Raw genomic sequence first — 22,298 nt, forward strand, 5'->3', positions numbered from 1 at the left:
AACGATTAAAAAATATATATATTTTAAAAACAAGTTACCAAATTTGTATAAATTGTGCGCTACGTGCTTTCAAACGGTTTAGTGTGCGAATCACTGTGCACGGTATAAGGTTTAAATTTGCCAGATGGAAGTATGCGTACCTACTATTACACATTTTAAACTACACTCGAAGCAGCATTGAAATATACATTAGTAAAAATGTATTGATTTTCGCGAGCAAATTGAATTCGCGTACTCGGTGTGCACTGTACGCATAATATACACATATTACTATTACTATTATTATTATTATTATTATTATTATTATTATAGTGCACACATTCACTAGGGCTTATTATCGGTCGAAATACTGCACGAACACAGCTTTACACCATACCTATCGTGATGTCTTTGTGTCATATCGCACACCGTTATCAGACTCGATTTAATAAATATATGTTATAATACATAATAATATGTATATTACCTATATTATACTAGATATACCTGGAAGCTTTGACAATTTTACTTTAAACCGAAACATTATTACATTTAAATATTATCCTGCAGTTTGCGCCCATATACACCCTGTGTGTATACTGTATATAATATTATATTTTGTGTACGGATATGATAAAATATTAACAACGGTCCTGTACAGCAGCTGCGGCTCATTATAATATAATATACGAGCGCAAACAATATATTGTCATGTGTATTATAGTAATCATTGTTATACGATGTGAATTCATAAAAATGCTCATTCATCGATAATAATAATTGTCGCTATATAATAATAAAAATATTAATAATATACGTCGAACTTTATTGCAAATCAGCCATCGCCAGTTGCAGACGTACAAAAAATACGAATGTTAACGATTCCGACCTGCTCGCATTTACAAAAACTTGGTTCTCATCTTTGTTAACAACACCCTCCCCACCCAACGACCGGTACAGGATCCAGATCGTGTAGATGAAGGGGAAAAATACATGAAAATAAAAAAATAATACTCAAATGATGTTTTTTAATTGAACGTACGACGGCCCTCTGTATTTTTTTAGAGGGGATTGTAGTGACTCGGAGAGGTATTAGAAACTGCGTACTCGACCATCAGTCCGTTTTTTGTCTATTCATCTGCTTTTCAACTTTTCAAAAGAATTAATTTTTTTTCTTTTTATTATTTTCTTCTTCTACATTGGAGCATAGGACGAATGATGAGTACAACGAACACAAAGCTACGAAATAATTATACTTTTCTACCGTAAAATTACAAAGAAGTAAATAATTACGAATCTATTGATTATTATCGCGTTATTGTTCTTTTGATATACTATCATATAGTTCACTACATACAACTATAATATGAGACAATTATAGAAAAAAAAATTTAGCTTACCTATAAAACTAATTAAATAACTGATCGCAATACATAATGCTAGCTTAAAATATCTACAGGAATAATGCATTCGATGTAAGAATTAAGTTCTTACGACAAACAAACGCGTCGTACGTAGTATAGATACTGTATAGCTGTAATGTGAGTTTATTAATAATTAACTACATTATTATATCGTAACGAAATATTAAACACAACATCAACAAGTAGCAACTTTGACACGCTCATCGAACGATTTGTTTTAATCGTAGGTAACGTTATAATATTGGTTGGAACTTATAACATCCGTTTCGTGCGTATAATATTTTAATAGACTGTTTACCGCAAACACGTTTGGTAATCTTTTATCTCGTCCAAAGCCATTTGATGCCGTGTTTCGCCATACGAATTCATTACAGTTACGTTTTTTAACCATAAAACTATATATCCAATCTTATGGTGAGGCAATTCCGTCGTTGTTCACGTAGGTAGTATTATAGGTACGCGTGACAAAAGTATTCAACGCAACTTACTTTAATATCGCATCCAAATGGTCGGAAATTTCCGAAAAATAAAAACAATTGAAGTGCGTCAAAGTGTATTATTTATTTATCATACGACAACCGTAAACGCGGAAGCAGCGCGTCCAAAGGCGTAATGAATTTAAAATGCGTAGGGGTTTCGAGGACCTAAGGTGAAATTCTTGTACCGTGCAAACGGAAACTGTGCCGAAATGGACCAAAAAAACAGTAATGCGAGTTTGTAACATAAAACTCTTTGTGTTGGTGGGGGGGGGGGGGGGGGGGGGTTATGATACTGAGAGGGACGACAGCAACAATGACGCTCAGAATCGGTAAACGTAAAAGGAGAGCACGCGCTGTTCTAACGGGTTTTTAAAAGGTTACATTCGACCCTTCCACCGAGAACGCTTCATCGTTTTTAAATATTGCATACGACATGTGAGGGGTAAAAAAAATATATAAATAAAAAATGTCATTTTTATTACATGTCTATGGCCGTAAATGTGGACATTTTCTTGTTGTTCGCGCGCCTGGACATGGATTATTTATGGTTAATTAATATTTAGTGATGTTACTCAACACTTTTCGACCAAAGAGAAATAGTTTTTTTTTTTACTATTATTATTGTTATTGTTGCTGTGAATTCAATGTCCATACTCTATTATTGTTTGCCCGTCGATTAGATTACATTATTAATTAGTCGGCTCGTTGCACATTCTCTGCATAAATAAAATGAAATATTTAAAATGCATATCAAATGCATTTAAATATTTTATTCGAGCGTCCGTGGTATTTTACACTCGAAACAATAATCGTTTAATTACCTTACGCTGACGATAAGGTACGTTCTGGGAAATTCAGAGCTCATAATATGATATTCAAAATTAAATTCCTGTGAATTTGTGACGGATGAAAAAATGTTTTTATCATCAAGGACTTCTTAATAAAAAAAATCGTAAAAAACACTAAAACATAATTGTAATTTTATTATTACAATTATTTTTTTTTAATTCACGTGAACTGTGTGTCTATAGAACTGCAAACATTACTGGTTTTCGTATGATTTTGTTTTTATTAAAGAGTTTTAAACTACTCTCATGTCATTTTTCATCAATTAATATTATATGTTATACCATTCGATCCGTACATTATATTATGTATTGTGACTTTTTGAAACCACCTACCAAAATGGTAAAATGTACTATGCAAAATTACAAATCTGACATCGATTAACTCACAGCGTATTGTTTTATAATTTAATTTCATAGTTTATTTTTAACGTATTATTCTGAACACACACAAAAAAAAAATAACAATTTCGTAGAATTTTCATTTTATATTTTTACATAATACCTTAGCTTTATAATTAAAAACGAAAATGATCATCAAGTTTTAAATTAATTTTCTGTTGTATTTAAAAACAACCCTGCTCAGATTCATTTTTCACAATGCGATAATAATCGGTTTCAAATGTAATGAAAAAAATGAGGTAATATTGTAACATCCGCCTTTTTAGTACATTCGTTCTGAGTGACCGACCCAAGGTGCGAAAAATATTCTTTTTTTTTATATTAAAACACCTTATAAGTAGGTACGGTTGTACACGATTATTTTGATTATGATTCAAATCGGAATAAGCCTTATTATATATGACATAAATAACTTATCACGTAACATTAATTATACAAGAAAAATTAAATTTTAAAAATAAAAAAAATACAGATAACCATCTTAGACTCGTTAACCACTACACTGTGTTCAGTGTATTACCGTGATTACGATGAAAAATGAATAAAAACTGTATACATTACCATCATGCTCGTAGAACAACGGTTGGAATACGTTTGACTTCTTGAAATATCACACCCATTTGTGATAACGAAAACCAGATAGATTTAATTTAATTTTGCATAATATATTGTCGAGTTGTTATTCGAAACACGGCAGTAAGAGTATAGTTATAAGACATTTCTGCGCACCAATACCATCGTTGTCAGCTGCCTACTGAACTAATATACTAGTATAATACCGATGGTAAAATACTCATGATCACATTGTTTTGAGGGTTTTCGTTTCTTAACGCATATTTTAATTTGTTTTCAAAAGGTATCAATCAGAACGATACTGTAATTTTACTTTTTGGATTATATCGAGAAAATTTCGCACGTCGCGGATTGACGTATTTATCCTTAAAAATCTAATTAATTTCACTATTAAAAGTTAAACTTCATAGTTATATTAATTATAAAACGTATTAAATAAATAAATTCTACATAATATTTATATTGCTAGCATACACCGCGAGAACATTTCATAAAATTGAACTGTATTTACGTAGTTAGGTACCTATTTTATTTTCTAAAATGTGAAAGTTCTATGTATGAATTAATTGTATAAACGATGATGATATCAACTGATAATTATTGAACGGGAAAAATCGGAGAAAGATAAAAGCTTTGGGAAAATCCTCGCATCTCGCATCCCTAGTTTTTGGTGATAACTGAGCTTAAGGGTTAAAAAGAAAAAAAGAATCTCATTTTGTTTTTTTCCATTTCAAAAAGCTTACACACGCCATATACCTACTCTTGCCTGGTTAATATAAAAAGGCTTTTCTCTTTGAATACTCCAATATGCAGTGGTGTGCGTACAAGACTAGTAACTTATATTGACTGTGGCACGGATAAACGACCGATTTAAATATCATTTTTATTTTTTTTTCATTCGTTTGAACGGTCTTGGTGCGCACCACAGTAAGGGAACCATTACGAGATAAAATGTCGAAGGATATGTCATGGGAATCGGTCGCACATTTGATCACTGCTTGTGTCGTCCCCACGGGAGACCCAAAGATATTATTTGTCCTTATGTTTATACACTACATTTAATCTCATGCAAAATTCAAAACTGTGGAAATGTAATTTTTGTCGTTTCGTTTGAAAATTTGACATGGCGGTAAATTATTTATAAATGTCTCGTTCGTATGAAGTTCTTTAGTGAAACCAAATAAATGCATTATTAATAGAAAACATTAATTAATTTAAACACGAGAACCACATAGGAGATGAGTACTTTTTAAACAACATCATCGGAATCATAATTGTATATTTAGATTATTAATCATGTTTAAATATGTGTGCGGGTCTAAAGTCTAAACTCTAAAATGGTCATTAAATTGTAAATATTGTAAGGGATAGGTTCACACAGTGTTTTTGGATTTCAATGACAAAAAAATACCAGAAAAATCAAACGCACGCGTTGTATTATAGATGTCATGCTGTGCCGTGTAGTATTCTCAGAAATCAAAATGTTATAGTGTTTTCAAATACTAATATATTATTATTATTACATACGTCTTAAATGTATAAAATTCGATAAGTTGATTATAAGTTATAACTCATAAGGAACTTACGAACCCTATCAACTTATCATCATAAATACTGACGGTCATTTAGACACTTTAATTGATATTGTTTTATTTTTTTAAATAATTTTTAAATTTTCAGCAAGTTTACTTTGCTTCATCTCTAGCGACCATATTTTCATTACAAAATTGCTTACGAGAAAAACTAATTTTAAATTTTCAAACTCGTAAATAGTAAAAAGTTAAATATAATATAAATAATTATTTTAAATATACAAATGTGTTCCAACAGATGCAAAGAAAATTTGTTAAATATTTTAAAACTGCTTTCATGTTTGAAATATGACCAATGGTTGTACATTTTTGTCAGACGTATAGGTACTTAATTTTCTCCATGAATCGATTTTGATATTGACTGTCATAAAAATCTTTTGTTTACAGAATTGGACAACGCCGATTTGTATGTACCAGTTGATCCAAACAAGATTCCAAAGTTCTTGAACAAGCCAAGCACATACCAGGTCGTCACCAAAGATACAATTGTTTTACCATGCGAAGTATATAATCCGGGTAAGCTTTAGTATTTATTTAGACTTAAATATTCAAGTGAGTTATTTAACCCAATGTTGTTTTTCACTACCTACCTGCACGGTCATACCCTAGAAAAGAAATATCCAAAACAATCGTTCGTTTAGAAATACAAAAATAAATTACTAACATATCCGAATTACTAAATAATATAATATATCCACTATACCTACGATAGACTAATGATTGTTTAAATAATTTATGATTGTTGACGAATATTATGATAATTTTGATCGTCATGATTCATATTTGGATACGGAGGTAGGTAAGTCTTAAAACGGAATGGAGCAAAGAAGCTATTAGTTTTAAAATAATTATCTGTAATTTTTCTCAAAAGAAAGTTTTTGGACCACGAAAAGCATTTTAAAGTTTTGTACAGTTCACATCGATAGTAAAGTGAACACTAATAAAAAAAAAGTAAATAGTACTTAACATTTTTCATAATTGCAAAATTAATAGTTTTAAAAAAGTTTACGAAAAACCGTGTAGGTAGTTACAATTTTGGTGAAATCATTAAAACTTTTTATACCCGACCTACTAAGTATTCTCACATTTTCATATAATATTAGGTACCTACTAATAGAATACCCATAATAACACTCACGAGATTGAAAAATGCGCATAAACTTACAATAAAGTTATTAAATAGTAGAAAAATTGTATGTAAAATTTAATATTTTCTATTTTCCCATAGTTTATTGAATAAATTTTCGTAATGAAAAATCAATGCAATAAAAATGTAAAATGTCCTTTAAACACAAAATATATTTCTTCTTTATTTACTTTAGAAAAAAATAAAAATAAGCTCCTGGCATTTTTCTATTTCAAAACAATAATAAAAGCCTTTTAAAAAAATAATAAGTTGTTTTTCAAATAAGTTCTTTTCTAATATAATCCCTTACTTTATCGTACAATCAATGCGCATAACAGTAACTCAACTTGACGTACCTGTCTATAAATCAATATCCACTTTAACCCCTGTACAACGTAGGTACATATTTAATTGACTTCTATACCAGTGCAATAGTTAATTTGTTCACCATCCACCTAGATTCATATTTATCATTTGTGGGTCAACTAATCTAAATGTTTTTTTTAAAATAATCGACCGAATTAATGTTCTAAGTAATAAGTACACATATGTTGATTAATAAATGTGCTAATATTATATCCTTTAAAATCCTATGGAATTATTTAAATTCAACACGTCGTATTATTAGTACAGTATAATATATTATTTACTGCAATTTTCAGTATATAATAAAATAATTCAAACCACATAGTACCACTACATAGTGCATTTAATATTGATATGGAAATTTAATTTGGCGGTCATTTCGTGTGAAACGCGTGCAGCAATTTAATGCGATTGCACTTCCACGGCGGGTTGGGTGGTTCCCAATACAATTTAATTGGAAATTTATATGAGTTTGGTGTGGTATAATTCACTAGAGAATCGCCTAAAACCGTTTACATACCAAGTTAGTTTCGTCCGTCCACACTTGTATCCGACCGTGCCGCCAGTGTTGACCAAACGATATTGTTTCCACTATAAATTCGATTCATAATAGAAGAAGTTTGAGGACTTATTGACTAAAGTTCGAGGACGTGCATAATGTATATAGATTCTTTTGACAGTGTCATAACGGGTTCCGAAATTTACGGAACGAGAGTTTTGAAATAAATTTGTATTGAAACGTAAAAAATTGTATGGTATATTATCATCATAATTCATAATCATGTGTTTTTTTCACTCTACCCACTATAGATTTTCAAAATAAAACGACTTCAACAATTGTTATTTTGTCAGTAAATCGCACCACCCGATTATATTATGCTTGTACCTATAAAAATATAATTTGTGCCAATTCAAAATAACTAATTATTATTTATTTGATATTTTATAATTGTATTATTCATAATTCAAGTTAATTTTAATAGATACTTCGCATGACAAATATTTAAATGTACATAAAGTAAAATGAAAAAATGTAAGCTAATTATTGTAATTGTACGTATACGGTATACGTATGTATAGTTTTTGTATAAATGAGTAATATTTCAATAAGTAATAAAATATATAAAATTCTGGAATATTATAATTCATTGTGCCTTGTACATGACGTTATCATTTCACGTGTTATGTCCTATAACTGCTGAGAGCTCAATTAATATAGCAAGTAAATTCCAATAATTGAAATTGAATGAGTGGAGCAGATTACCAAAATTAATATTGTGCACGAATGCACGATACGTCGATACATGATGTTATTTCAAATATTTTGGCACATATTACATACGGACTTTAAAGTACCTATCGGTGGTGCTAATTTATTAGAAGTAGCCACAGTGGCTGAGTGGCGTATCTACGGGGGGGGGGGATATGGGATGGGGTCATATGCCCCACTGTGACCAAATGTTGTACATAATACTACATGTATATAATAATAATATTATATACGTGTATACTGAATGTTTATTAAAAATTGTATAACCCCCCCCCCCCTAAAAAATTCTATATACACTACTTCAAGTAGGTACTAAAATTGGTGCAAAATACCATATTCCATCTTAAGAACTAACGCAGTACTGTATACGAATGGAAGTAAAGCTATAAGTCTAATAGATCTATAATTTTATACATTGGGAACTTAGTGTATTCCAGAAGCATAATATCATCCCATTCAATTTTTAGTTCTCTGATTCTATTCTTCTAGGTATTCATATTTCTTAAGTTAAAAAACACATTTGCGTTTTATTATTTTTTGGTCTTAACTGGTTTTCAGAGTGTCAGAGTCTTTTCTACTTCTTCAAACGTCTGTTTTTGGGAGGTAATCGTAAATTAATAATAAATAAAATTACCCTGTGGTAAATCACTGCGTTGGTTTCTCCATCTACTCCTCTTACCTTATAAGCTGTCATAGAAACGTATTTTATTTAGGAAAATTTCGATAATTCTGGTGAACTGTATATTTAAAGTATTAGTTCGTAAACTTTTCATTTCAATTTCCTGAGATCTGTTGTATCGTAGGCTGCACTTAGATCTACAAAAGTCAAAAACAGCTCCTGTGATTTTTGTCGTTTCAAACCCGCTTAATGCTGTGTTAGATTCAGAACCTAGCTTGTGCCACTCTTTCCTGGTCGGAAGCCGGTTTGTTCAGGGATCAATTTTTTGTCTATTGTCGGCATGACTCTGTTTAGTATCATTCTTTCCTTTAGTTTGTACGTGTGACATAGAAGAGCGATAGGTCTGAAATTGTTCGTTTGTGTCTTTCCTGGTTTGGGTAACGCCATGATATGAGTCTTGTACCACATTTTGAGTATTCGCATTTGATCAATACAAACATTATACATATTTGGGAGCCATTCTCGGGCTTGGGATCCTATATCTTTTAATTGTTCCATTTGAATACCATCAAATCCTGCTACTTTCCTTTTTTTTTATGATTTTTATGCTAGTATTTAGTTTTTTGATTGTGAAATGGACATCAAAAAGGCTAGTCTCGTGACTCATGTCTCTTATTATTTTTTCCCTGGTATTCAATTTTGACTTTGTGGTTTTTAGTTTAGGGGCAGTCTCATTTGCGGTTACGTTTGTATAATATGTTGGCTCATTACGTTTTTCACGGTTGAGTTTTCTAATAGGGCACAATGGTATTTGCTATTAATTGTCTTCATATCTAACTCGTCCACTGTATTTTCCCACTCCTTTCTTCTCTCCTTAGTAATTTCTTGTAATAATGTATCTCCTACCTCCATGGTTTCTGCAGAAACGTAAATAATTGACAGCTATATATATTGTTTTTTATAAACATATCGCTTCCATACTTGTTATGTGGTCATTCTATGATCAGTTTCATACTATTAATTTTTAGGTCGGTTTTGATCTTAGCTTCTGTGAGTTTTTTGTAAGGGAAGCATTTCGCAATTTTGCTCTCTTACCATTTCTGAAATGATAATTTATTTTTGAAACGTAAGTCAGTGCTGGTCCTGATAAGGGCCGGTTTGGCTGACTGTGGTTGGTAGGATACCAAGGGCACCACGTAGAGATTCCTACCATGCCCCCGTGACCACAGTATAAATAATATTATACTCTAACTTTAACGCTTGTAAAAAAAAAAATTATGGCAATGTAATTATGATATTTTTTAATTGTTTTATGAACAAGTTATTAGGAATCTTGTATTACATTTTCAAACTTTTTGACAAAGCAAAACATTTTTATGGAAAAAAAGCAATATTTCAAAATATGTTCTTTAATCTTTATAAGTATTGCATATTGAACAATTTCAAAAATCAAATGTTGAATAAATGCATTAGGTATTAAAGAAACAATGGGATGAGCTCTATTTTGACGAATCGCTCTGTATACATAAAAAAAAAATCCATCGATGAATCTTGCAGTTTGTTACTGTTATAATATGTAGGAGGTATTTCCGAACACACTTATTGATAATATGCGGCTCCTCTTCGATAAAACATAATATTATTATGTTTAGCATGGTATATTAATTATACAGCTGATATCATCGCTATCACTCCCGACGACGAGTAGAGTACGTTTCTCGCATTCGACCTATACAGCTATTTGCAGCAAACATTGAAAATTCCCCACAGGTCACACAATAACGACTGTTTACCGGCGGTGGTAATGGATTTAGGTAGTGGATGTACTCCGTGGCAACCGCGTCGGCCATATTATTATACCTACCTACCTACTTTATAATAATATTATTATTATCATATTATTTATTTTTATCGCTGCGGCGGACAATATATAATTCGGTTTCACTTGCACCCGTGCTGATTACGGCGGCGGCGTGAGCTGCTGCAGCAATAATAACGGTGGTGGGTATACGCCCATCATTAAATTATTATCATTATTGTTATTATTACTGTTATTATTGTCCTCAATTTCTCTGTAGGATTCGTTGCGGCGCGATAACCGAAAATCATTTCTGACGGTTTATCTACGCGGGATTTTCCGCGGTCATCACGCACCGCGGGCAACCCTTAACACCGCACTGCCACAATGCGATTGCCCTGTACAGTCATACACATTATTCCATTATGCCATTATTACGGCTACTATACCCATATAGAGTTTGAGTTTTGTTTGCTTATTTTTTTTCAATTACCTATAACGTGAAGCTTTACTGTTGGCAGGTACCTACTCGTATTATTATGAAATATTCGGCGCATAGTTCGACGTGAGATAAATACATCACGAAATCTAATTTTGATTATTGATATTTTTTACTGTAACATTTTTTTTTTTTACAAAATAATATCTTCTATGTGTGTAGCACCCACGTATATGTATGTTTGAAATATCTGAACGGTCGGTGAGTTGTGGTACTGTACGACTCGCGGCAAAACAGTTTTTTTTTCCTCTCCCGTTGTAGTGCGTATATACTTGTTACTCGCCTACAAGTTCGCGACAACTTTTTCCAAGTAGGTTTTTGGCGACCTTTCCCTCTACATAATGGTCATATTATATTGTTGTGGTTCGTTTTCCCCGAATAAAAGAAATCTCGAACACACCACTGTTGCGCCCTGTTGTGATACCTCTCACAGTCAAGAGTGCACGGTCGTAACAATATAACAATACTGTTATGGTATTATAATAATATCATGAATCGTATCGGTCGGCGAGGGCGGTTAACGGGGTGTATTTTTTTTTGCATCAGACAGCCGTAAGATGTATCTTACTGTGATTTGGCATAATATTATTATCACAGCGTTTATCTACCAATGTCCTTATTGGCCGTACGCCACACCGCACCGATTTTTTTTAACATTATTAAGTAGGCACCTTCTCGTTCGCCATTTTTTTATTTTTAAGACGATCGCGCGCATCAGCTTGCCGAAATAAATAACGAACTTTCTTATCATTTTGGCGGAACGTATACAATATATTATATATATAATTTAGGTATGCCTTACAGTGTGAAACGCGTCCTGTAATAGCGGGCCGAAATCCTAATCGAAAATGATATCGTGCCGATTGGAATGACCGGACAATCGAATGCGCGTGTCCAAGGTTGATGGTATATTTGTTTTTTTTTCTTTCTTTAATCGGAGTGTGCCGTGCGAAGTTGGTGTGAAGTTCATAATATATTGTACCTGCCCTCGCCCCGACGTCCCTATTATATTAACGTGGAAGAAAGAAGCGAACCTCCGACTTCTCCTCTGGCCTCTCGACTTCGTGCCGACCCTATCGTATATCATTTTATTAATAGGCGCCCAACACGCGATATCGTTTAAATGTATTATAGGTAGGTACGCGTGTAAATCTCTGTCATTGTATACGGCCGAGTCGGTTCGGCCGACGCAGTATACCTACACACGGTCCGCGGTCAGTCCGACGGCTGTAAAACAACCGCTCCGGTAATAATAACGTAATTTGCCAGTCACGGTGGTGCTCTTATTGAAATTAAAACCAACGTGTTCTGGTTTTTTTTTTTCCTTCCGAGATGCGTTCAAATCATATTATTATCGTACACGCCAACGACATTATCGTCATTATCCCCAGCGATCGGATTTTTTTTTACTGCCACTGCCGTTCCCCAGGCCCGGGTTTATGTTTTCTCCTCTCTCTGTCTCTCCCTCTTTCCTCTCTCTTTCTCAGTCTCTCTCTGTCTCTGCCTCTTCCAAAAATGCATCGACCGACTTCTTGGTTTACAAGACGCGTGCCGCGTTATTATAATTTGTGACAGCAACAATGTAATAAGCGCTCAATTAATTCCGCGAGCGGATACAATCAAAGGCCGTTCGAAATTGGAGGAACACGATATTTCCTGGGAAGGGTTGCTTATATATACTCCGCCTTATACTATTATATTATCCTAATTGGCCGGATCCGGTGTTCGTTATATGAAATTATATCTGGACCTGTATAAATTACGAGTGTAGCGATTGATGGTAAAACTATTGGGTACGGCCAACCGTAGAAAAAAATAACTAAGGTGTACAAGACATAGGTAGGTGCATCACTTGAAAATAATTAGATAAAATGTTATTCGCTAAAGAACGATATTTCTATATAAACATTTATTACACATTTAATATGGACTTACATTCATAAAACGGTTGATTCGATTGTTTATTTTATTAATTCATGAGATACTTTTAAATATTCTATACTCGTGTAGGTACTCTACAATAATAATTATCATGTTGCTTTATTGTTTATTTGATAGTAATTATCATCAATTACGCAACGTTTACTTCGATAACAATATAGTTCATGAAAAAATGCTAACGTTTTACAATACTTCTATTACAAATTTCTATTTAAAATCAGTTTGAAAATGTTTAAAAAAAAACAATTTCTGGTTTTTATATTTTACGATATCATCAAAATTCATTAATCGCATAGATACGAAATTGCTAATTTTTAATTATTATATTACCTATAGCTAATATTGGCATATAGTTTTTCAATTGAAGATTTTAATTGGAAAGTATTTGTCTACATTAAATATTATTTACACGTTGTGGGTTATAACTGTTATAATAATATTATGTGTAAATTGTTGATTATGGTAAATTAATGATTAATGAAATAAGTATTATGTGTAATTTACTTTTATTCAGCTCATAACATAATTAATTGTACATTACCTGTTTGTAAATGCTAATTGTCAATATTAAAATGAATGTTGGAGTTTCTTTGATTGGTATGATTTTAGTTTTAATTTAGTTACCTACGTGCATGGGTGCTAAGAAATGTTCATCAATAGAAAAACTTTTTAGAATAGTTTGTATTTGTCAATAAGTTTGAGTATCACATTTCATCAATATAAAATTTATTAGAAGTTTGAAAACAAAAATTTCTTAGAATTTTTATTCACATCCAATATTATATTTACTCGAACATGAGTGTTTGCAGAAAAACCTGAAAACTCAAATTAATTTTATCAATCTTCGTTCGATTTTAACTTATTGTATTTTGACTGTAATTGGAAACTAAATAAACTTCTAGTACTTATACATGAAAACGAAAAAATTCTTTTCAGTTGGACTACTTGAATAATTGAATTTAAAAAAGTAAGGAAGCGGACATTCCTTACACGTAGTGTATATAGTTAACGAATTGAGGCGTGTCATTGTTTTGAGTGGTTCAAAAGAGTGGCAGCAGGTGTGTTATCATAATTAAATTTTAAATCGAATATTATAGTGTTTAAAAGACGATTCCGATTTCTGAGCTGTGTTTATTATATATAATATCGTGTTTTAAATAAATGTTATATTAATAAAAGTTTCTTGCATTTATTGGACTATATTGTATATATTTATATCTAATACAATTTAAATTAAAATGCTTTTATTACAAAATAAAATAATACATTATCATTTTATCAATGTAGTTTTGATTCATAAAATGTATAAACAATACTATTATAATTCAATAATTTATATTAATAAATGCTTTCAACATTTCTAAAAAGTTTTTATGATTTTTGAAATATAGTTTAAACTTTTAAATACCTAATTGATAATTGTATTGGTATTTGATGTATTTGAAATTAAAGTATCAAATGGTATCAACATTCTTTTTTTATATCACAAATAAAAAAATAGTCCATACCTAAGAATTAAACTTCACTTATGTTAAGTATATATGCGATCTAAATTTAAAGATTTTTGAATAAATATATATATTATGTATCTAATATTTTTAACTCTCCATTTGTGTCAATATAAATATTAATTTATATGCGTTAGCATTTATATTATTACATAATATTTATTTCCGTGCTGATTAGAATGATTCTCATAGAATAAAACATTAGTATATAACACACTAATGTCTCAGAACCTATTTCAACATTTTTTCTATCGAGAAACTAAAAATCGTGTTATATAAACTCAATATTACGAACTGATTGAACATAAAACTAATGGTAGAGTAACAATTAATGACATAAATATAAAATAGAGATAAAAAAATATATATATATAGATATAAATATAGAATTTCCTAAGTGCAGTAGGTATATACATTTTAATTAAATCGACGAACAATCTCATTTCTGTGACCTAATAGTGTAGTTTAGTATAGTATATAATATAACAAATTAATAAAACAAAGAAACAGTATAGTGAATTTGTGAAGTATTTACTATTGTTTTGTGTGTTATCAAATTAAATAATTATTATACAATATGATAACCATAAAAATAATTATTTGTAATCAATTACATTTTCAAGTTTTTTGCAAAATTGATTTAATTTATTCGTAAAAAATAATCACATCTTCATTACGATGTTCAAATGTCTTTATATATATTAATTTAACATTAAATATCGTTTTAGCACTTTGAAGTTTATATCTTCGAATCTTAACCCGAGTACTTACTTCAATCACTTGTCAGTTTGCGCTTCCGCCAACTACTATAAGCACTGCAATGTTTGAACGTTTTCTCGTTTGTTGATTAACAAACATGTCCGTGGCTTTCAATAACAATCAAAACATAACTAAAAAAATATCGTAGATCAGTAGCTGCGTACATTAAATACGATTTTGAAAATATTTTGGTGCGTATTTTTTACGCTGAATGTTTGGTTAGACAGTATTGTAGTTGTATTCCACATTATCCTTTGCAATGGATACGAAAGCGGTATGAAGAAGTTGGAGTTATAAAGAACAACGTGGCTATCCGTGTATAATATAGTGCGTAATGCGAGTCGAAAGGTTGAAGATAATCGATACTGAATACGACTTATTGATTGCGAATAACGGTAAACTAAGATATCTGAGCCATCCGAAACAATGCAAGACATACAAAGTTAGGCTGCATCGCCGGCAATTGCAATCCCATCGTCTGACAAATGTTCCGCAACTGTAGTCCATTGTCCGATGAGATTAAAACGGTTTTTTTCCTTTTCTACTCAGAATTAGACCAGATCAATGAACTTTCCGGTTGTATTATTTTTCTTCAACTGAATAAATAGACGTTATCTCCGAAAATATACCTACCGTTTGTTGAAAAAAACATTTCCAATGCAATAAGAAAAGACGTTTGGTCGTAAGCTATTCACTGTAATTACGCACTTTTCAAGCTACCTATATAATGTATCAGATTATAAGATTTGGTGTATTGTTATTGTTCAAAAAATGTTCATTCGTTGCTGAAACGATTGTATTCAAAGAATTGTCCATGTATAAATAATTACGAGCTTAAGTTTTGTGCTTATCAATAACAATAATTGAATAAACTCACGGCCGCTTCTAATAATTATAAATTATTTCCTACGGTCAACTATCAATCAGATGAGTAGAACTTTTAGATTCTGATCGGAGTAATATTGGTTTTACAATGGTCTGTCTTTTCTTTTTATGTTTACTTTTTATATAATATTATCAGGATATAATAAATTCATATATATTGATAATCAAATTACTATAGGTACTTCCTTGACTCTTTTAAAAGAAAAATTATAATGTTTTATCATTTATTTGCTATTCATATTTTGAATAGTTTACTTTAAAAGTGTGAAGATGTTGAATTGCAAAATGCTAATTAGAGACATTGATAGTGATAGGGTGTATTAAGTTTGGAACTTATATTCATTCAAATTCTTACTCTAAAACACTGAACAATACAGTATTTTTATTTTTGATCATTAAAATATTTACTTATTTCGAATTAACTGCAGAAAAACTTTGAAATGTTATAATAACTTAAACCTTGTATTGTTTAAAATTTGAATTTGAATTTTATTTCATATTAGTTTATTTTAAAAATGAATATTCAACCATCCGTCTTATTTTATTTTATTTTTGTGAACTAAACACGTTATTATTTTAATGTGTATGTAGTATTATGGTTGTATAGTTAAAATAAAACATTAGTTGTGTACAATTTAACAGTTATAAGTATTATAATAAAGTTTGACGATAGATACATTATATCATATAATTTATATGTACCTATCTATTATAATATGATATTTAATTTTAGAAGAAGAGAAATATAATTTTTTTAAGCAGTTTATTACTTTATTTGCTGTTTATAACTGAAGCTGTATTTTAAAAATTTTTATCTACGCTTTAAAATTAGTTGTACGTGAAAACCACTGAAACATGGGCTTGATCTCATTTCAAAAACCATGTAGCACAATGAAGGAGGTTGTTTTATTTGTAATTCTCGTTTTCAGCAGAATGCTTCATTATTCTGGACTGGCGAGTTTCTCCATTTCGAAACATCGGCCAAAAAACAATTAATCAGCTTGACAGGGGCGATTTTTATAGCCATCATTCTATACGTCTTTGTAATTGTATAAGATTAGGCCTAGACGGTAAAGGTTAATCTTTGCGTCCCAATTTGCTATTTTCAAGAATGACCATGAATGGTATTGAAATTTAATGACAGCAACAAAATCTGTATACAACCCCTATGATAAAATATGGTCGACTTGAGTATTAACTGTAATGTAGGTGCTCTAAAACATTATTGATTTAGGGCTTAACATCCTGTGTTAACACACATTCCATTTAGCGGAATTATCTGCCAACAACCATATATTCAGTAGGTATCCGTCTGATATGTTTCCGTTTTAAACGAAAACCACATCCGAGTAACTCCAAAGCACTTTGACGGATGTTTTTAAGTTTATTTGTCTCAAACAATATTATGAAAGTTAAATTAATGGCCATTGATATAGTTGCTTATCATTCGATACGTCTCTCCTACTTTTGTCGAAATTAATTAACCATAGCTGTGGTTTGATCTCAAATAACCAATTAAGTACGTACGATTATTGTATTTAAATAGGTTCTAACAACATACAGTAAAATTAGTTTAAATTTATATATTGTTTTGAAAAACATTGAGTGGTTATAGTTAATGTTAATTATTAAAACATCTAAATAAAAATAGTTACATTTTAATGGAAACGTAATGGGTTGCATAGCTTTGCAGCTTTCGGGATTGGTTGGATTAATTTGCGCGTAATGAACATTTCGAGAGATTCTATTCGAGTTTTCAATTCACTTAAACTCAACTATATTGAATAGGGTTTAGAAATGTTAATGCACTCTATTATAGCTCCTCGGATAATTTGTAGTTATGTGGTGATCTAGATATAACTGTTTGATGGTGGTTGACATTTTGTAAACGCGTTTGTATTAAAATATTATTTATTAAAGTGTAACAAAAAAATGCAGTTTTGTGTTATATTTTATCAAGAATAAGCATCACAGTAATTAAATTTTTTTAGTAATGAATTATATTACTAAAAAAATTGTTACTGAATCTCTAATAATATATCAAAATTGAAATATAGATCAAGTTCCAAAGAGCGACATTCATACAAATATATTTTGTGAGACCACTTATGTAGAATACATCTAAATAGTAATTTAACATAAATATTTAATTTCTTTTTTTATATTTATATGTAGGTATTATTCACCTACATCACTCTCAACATACACCACAATATGTGACTTTTTGTTTGCTGCAAATATGTACATACCTATTATTATTTTAAGCACGTCGCGCATCGGTGGGATTTTAATATGAAAATTTTTAATAAAACTCTTAGACTTTAAATTAAAATTAAATAATATAAAGTGTTGTATTATATATCAGTGCTCGGGACCAATATTTGCATTATCATGCGAGGAAATAGATTAATAAGATTTCCATTTTTAATGGTATCTAGTCGTATATTCAACATTGTTCATATATTTTCAATTTTGTTTTCAAGTCATTATGTGTGTATTTTATACATTAAAGATTTAACTCGTTACCAACAAACATATTTAGTTTTGTTTAGTATGCTTAATTATTCACACCATGTAACATAATATACCATTAACTTAGCTTATTGTAAAGTACAAATTTTTAAACTGTTTAATAAAATGTACTTTGTAATTGTATAGGTAGTTGTGACACACGATACTGAATATAATGAATTATTAAACTAATTATCGTTATAATTAACCCAAAACTATAAATACGACAAGATTACATAATATTACAATTTAGTAAAATCGTCAATATTCATAAAAATGGTTTTTCTTCTCTGAAAATTCTTTAAAAATAACGTATTGTAATTAAATATTTTTGATATCTATACATTTTGTTTTAAGTTACTTATATTTTTTTTCCCCACAAAACAGAATGCAAATCACAATTATCCAAATAATATATATTTTATGAACACTGATAAAGGTATACTATGTAGAATTACAACGGAATAATTGTGTAATTTAAAGCTGTTCGTAATTAATTATTAATTTCGATTAATTTTTAATATTATGAAATATGGATATTTATATATATATATTTAGACATATTATATTTATCGTATTATATTTCAGAAAACTTCGTGCTGGCTTGGAAGAAAGGAATAGCAATTTTGACCGCCGGTACAACTAAAGTGACACCGGAAGAACGTATCCGGATCGTCGAAGGATACAACTTGGAGATCCGCAATGTGCAAATCAACGACGCTGGCAATTACATATGCCAGATTGGCACCCTTGAACCAGTAGAATTAAAACACACGCTGCAAATACTCAGTAAGTATAATTAATATTTTCTCGTTGACTTTATTTGCCCGTGATAATATTACGATGGATGATGATGTATTACATTTTCAACCAATAAAACTACCTAATTAAAAACGTACGAATAATGAACACTTTTCGTCAGAAAACGTAAAAAGTTATTTCGAGTAAGATAAATTCACCGTCATAATGGTAATGTAATTATTGTGCTTGAATGAATTGATTACATTTTAAAGTTTTTGTTTAAACATTATAATATTATTATCATTCACGTTTGGAGTCAGTTAATAACGCAACAATGTTCATGATTGCATTTGTTTGATTGAAAAATCCAAAGTTATATTTTCTGTTGTGGAAAAAATAATGATATAATGTTTATGATCGGGCGAGAAGTAAATAATTAAAATATATTAGTCAAGTACTCAAGTGTGAGGTATGAAAAAGAACAATATTGTGAATTAAAACGGCTCGATCATGAATCAATATTGTTCATAGATTATACTTCAAATATCATTAAAACTACCTACATTATTTTTAACCTTATTAAAAGAAGTTTACAGATAGGTATGTAATATTTTTTGCCTTAATTGAAAGATACGTTTTAACACACATTACACAAACTGCACCGGTGAAGTTTAAAATTAAATTATTGAAAATACGAGTAATTTTATACTATAGGTAGTTATTGTATAATTGTAATATTATAATATTACATAATAATGGAAAAAAAATTATTATATTATATCTATATAGTTGCTTCGGATGTAATTGTTTTTATAGTTATATACTTTAAGTTCGTTGTGTACTTAAGTCAGATTGTACTGGCATCTATTATAGTGGTTAATCGCTTGGACACAAACACCACAGTAGCTAATACAATTATGTGAGTGTGCACAAAAAAATACATCCTCAACCGCAATGTATCTGATTTGCCTATCTAACACGCCGTTTAACCGTAATTTTTTATTTATCAAAACAATTTCATACTTAATCAGTTATTCCTTATCACTTATCAAATATTTATCCTGAAAAAAGATAAAATGGTTGTACCAATGCCCCTGATACAAGAGAAAGGAAAAGTTGAGCGAGTAATTAATATACCTAAGTCAGTGGTCGTGTTTATTGTAATTTTATCATATACGGCAAACAGTAGTACTAAACTCTTTCCAGTTTCGGTTATATTTAAATAAAGTTTCAAAACAATAACTCCACTATGGAAAGCATCATCAAAAATATAAGTTTATAAAATATTTAATAGTTTATTATAGAAACGGTTGATTAGAAGAAAACACTATTTATTTTTCTTGGTTTTTGCTATATCTACTACAACTGTATTTATTTATTATATAACCATTTGATTAAAAACTAATGCGTTACACATAAATACACGATTACATAATTTGTTAATTTATTTTTATCAGTTCTATGAAAATTATAAAATATGGTTTTCTGTTAATTACAACAATGCATATATTTTATTATATTATAATATATTATATTTTAATAAAGAAGGGGTTAGTTTTGATAAAAAATATAAAATCCCTTAACTTTTGACATTATTATTTTATTTAATATAATATGCACTGCATATAGTGGCATACTTACTTAATTTTGATCATTGATCATTATGATCTGCGGTGACTAATGAATAATGTACAGACACTAAATATTTTTTAAAAAATGTAAAAATTACTTTTATTAATAATTTTCTTATAATAATTGTATATGCCAATCATTGTAATTATTTTCGTTCATAAAACTTGTTAAGCAATGATTAAATATCATAAAATTAAACTAGTGATGCGAGGATAATTTTTTAATTTAAATAATAATTAAATGAAACAAAAAATCAAATTTATTACGTCGCGACATTTAACACTACTATTAGTAACAGAGTTCATCAAAATACCATACAATGTGTCCAAAATTGATATTTATTTTCTGACAAATCACCGTTAAGTTTTATAAAGTATAAAAAACCAAAAATAAAGAAAACGTCAATGGTAAATAATATCCGTACATAGTATATACTATTGACATTTAGCTTTCGAAAATGTCGCATACGGAACACCTAAGTAAATCATGTCACGTTTTGGGTGTTTTATAATAAATCTTAGACTACAATAGTATAGTCAACATCTGTTGGATGGTAGCGGTAGGTATCGTTTTTTATTTCAGCGAAAAAATTTACCAAAATAAATAGCATAAAATATATAAAGCGATAAAAAATACATTGAAAATATAAAATATAATGTATAATGTCACGAATTTACAAAAACCTGATAATTGTGGTGAATTGAATGATGGCCATTGCGGTAAGGTACATTTTGGTTATACGTTTCTATTTAAATAGATTAAAGTCCATTTGTACAACATGGTACAAAGCGGCGTATGTTACCATAATATTTTAGGACAATAAATGCAGTGTAATCGTTTTCATAAACATGTACAAACAATATTATCTGATAAAACAATCATTTTTTAATAACTATTTTTTATTATAGTTCTAACATTATTTAAATACAATACAACGATTCAAAACGACTTCATAATGGACACAAACATTAACATAATAGTTTTAAATATTAACAGTAGCAAACCACAGTTGAATATTATACTTTAATTTGTGGATCTTTAATTAATGACCTGAGCAATAAAATATAGTTTTATACAGGCTAGGGACAAAATATAAGAAATATTTTTCTTTCTTAAAACGTACAATTTATAAATTTAGTGTCATTCAACGATCTAAACATTTTTAAAAGTGAAAAAGCATATTTTGTATAATATTTCTACAATGTTTTTATAACGTGTATTTTTTTGTAACAATTGTGTTCCGTGTTAAAATAATTAAATAGCTCCTTTGAATCTAAAGTTGAAATTCTTGAAAGCGATTTTAAAATCAAATATAAACGGTTAACTTTATTATAAAATCGAACACTGTG

At 29.8% G+C, this 22,298-nt stretch overlaps 1 protein-coding gene across 1 annotated transcript in view; it reads left to right on the forward strand.

The window, feature by feature from the left end:
* The window catches only part of LOC100162697 (limbic system-associated membrane protein-like), a 590,312-nt gene that overhangs the window by 491,459 nt on the left and 76,555 nt on the right, over positions 1 to 22,298 (forward strand). Inside the window, exons 2-3 of the mRNA XM_029490819.1 lie at positions 5,682 to 5,810; positions 19,165 to 19,365. Of these exons, the coding sequence (XP_029346679.1) occupies positions 5,682 to 5,810; positions 19,165 to 19,365 (330 nt within the window). The remainder of the gene's footprint in view (positions 1 to 5,681; positions 5,811 to 19,164; positions 19,366 to 22,298) is intronic.

Source organism: Acyrthosiphon pisum, chromosome X, assembly GCF_005508785.2.
Source record: "Acyrthosiphon pisum isolate AL4f chromosome X, pea_aphid_22Mar2018_4r6ur, whole genome shotgun sequence".
NCBI lineage: Eukaryota > Metazoa > Arthropoda > Insecta > Hemiptera > Aphididae > Acyrthosiphon > Acyrthosiphon pisum.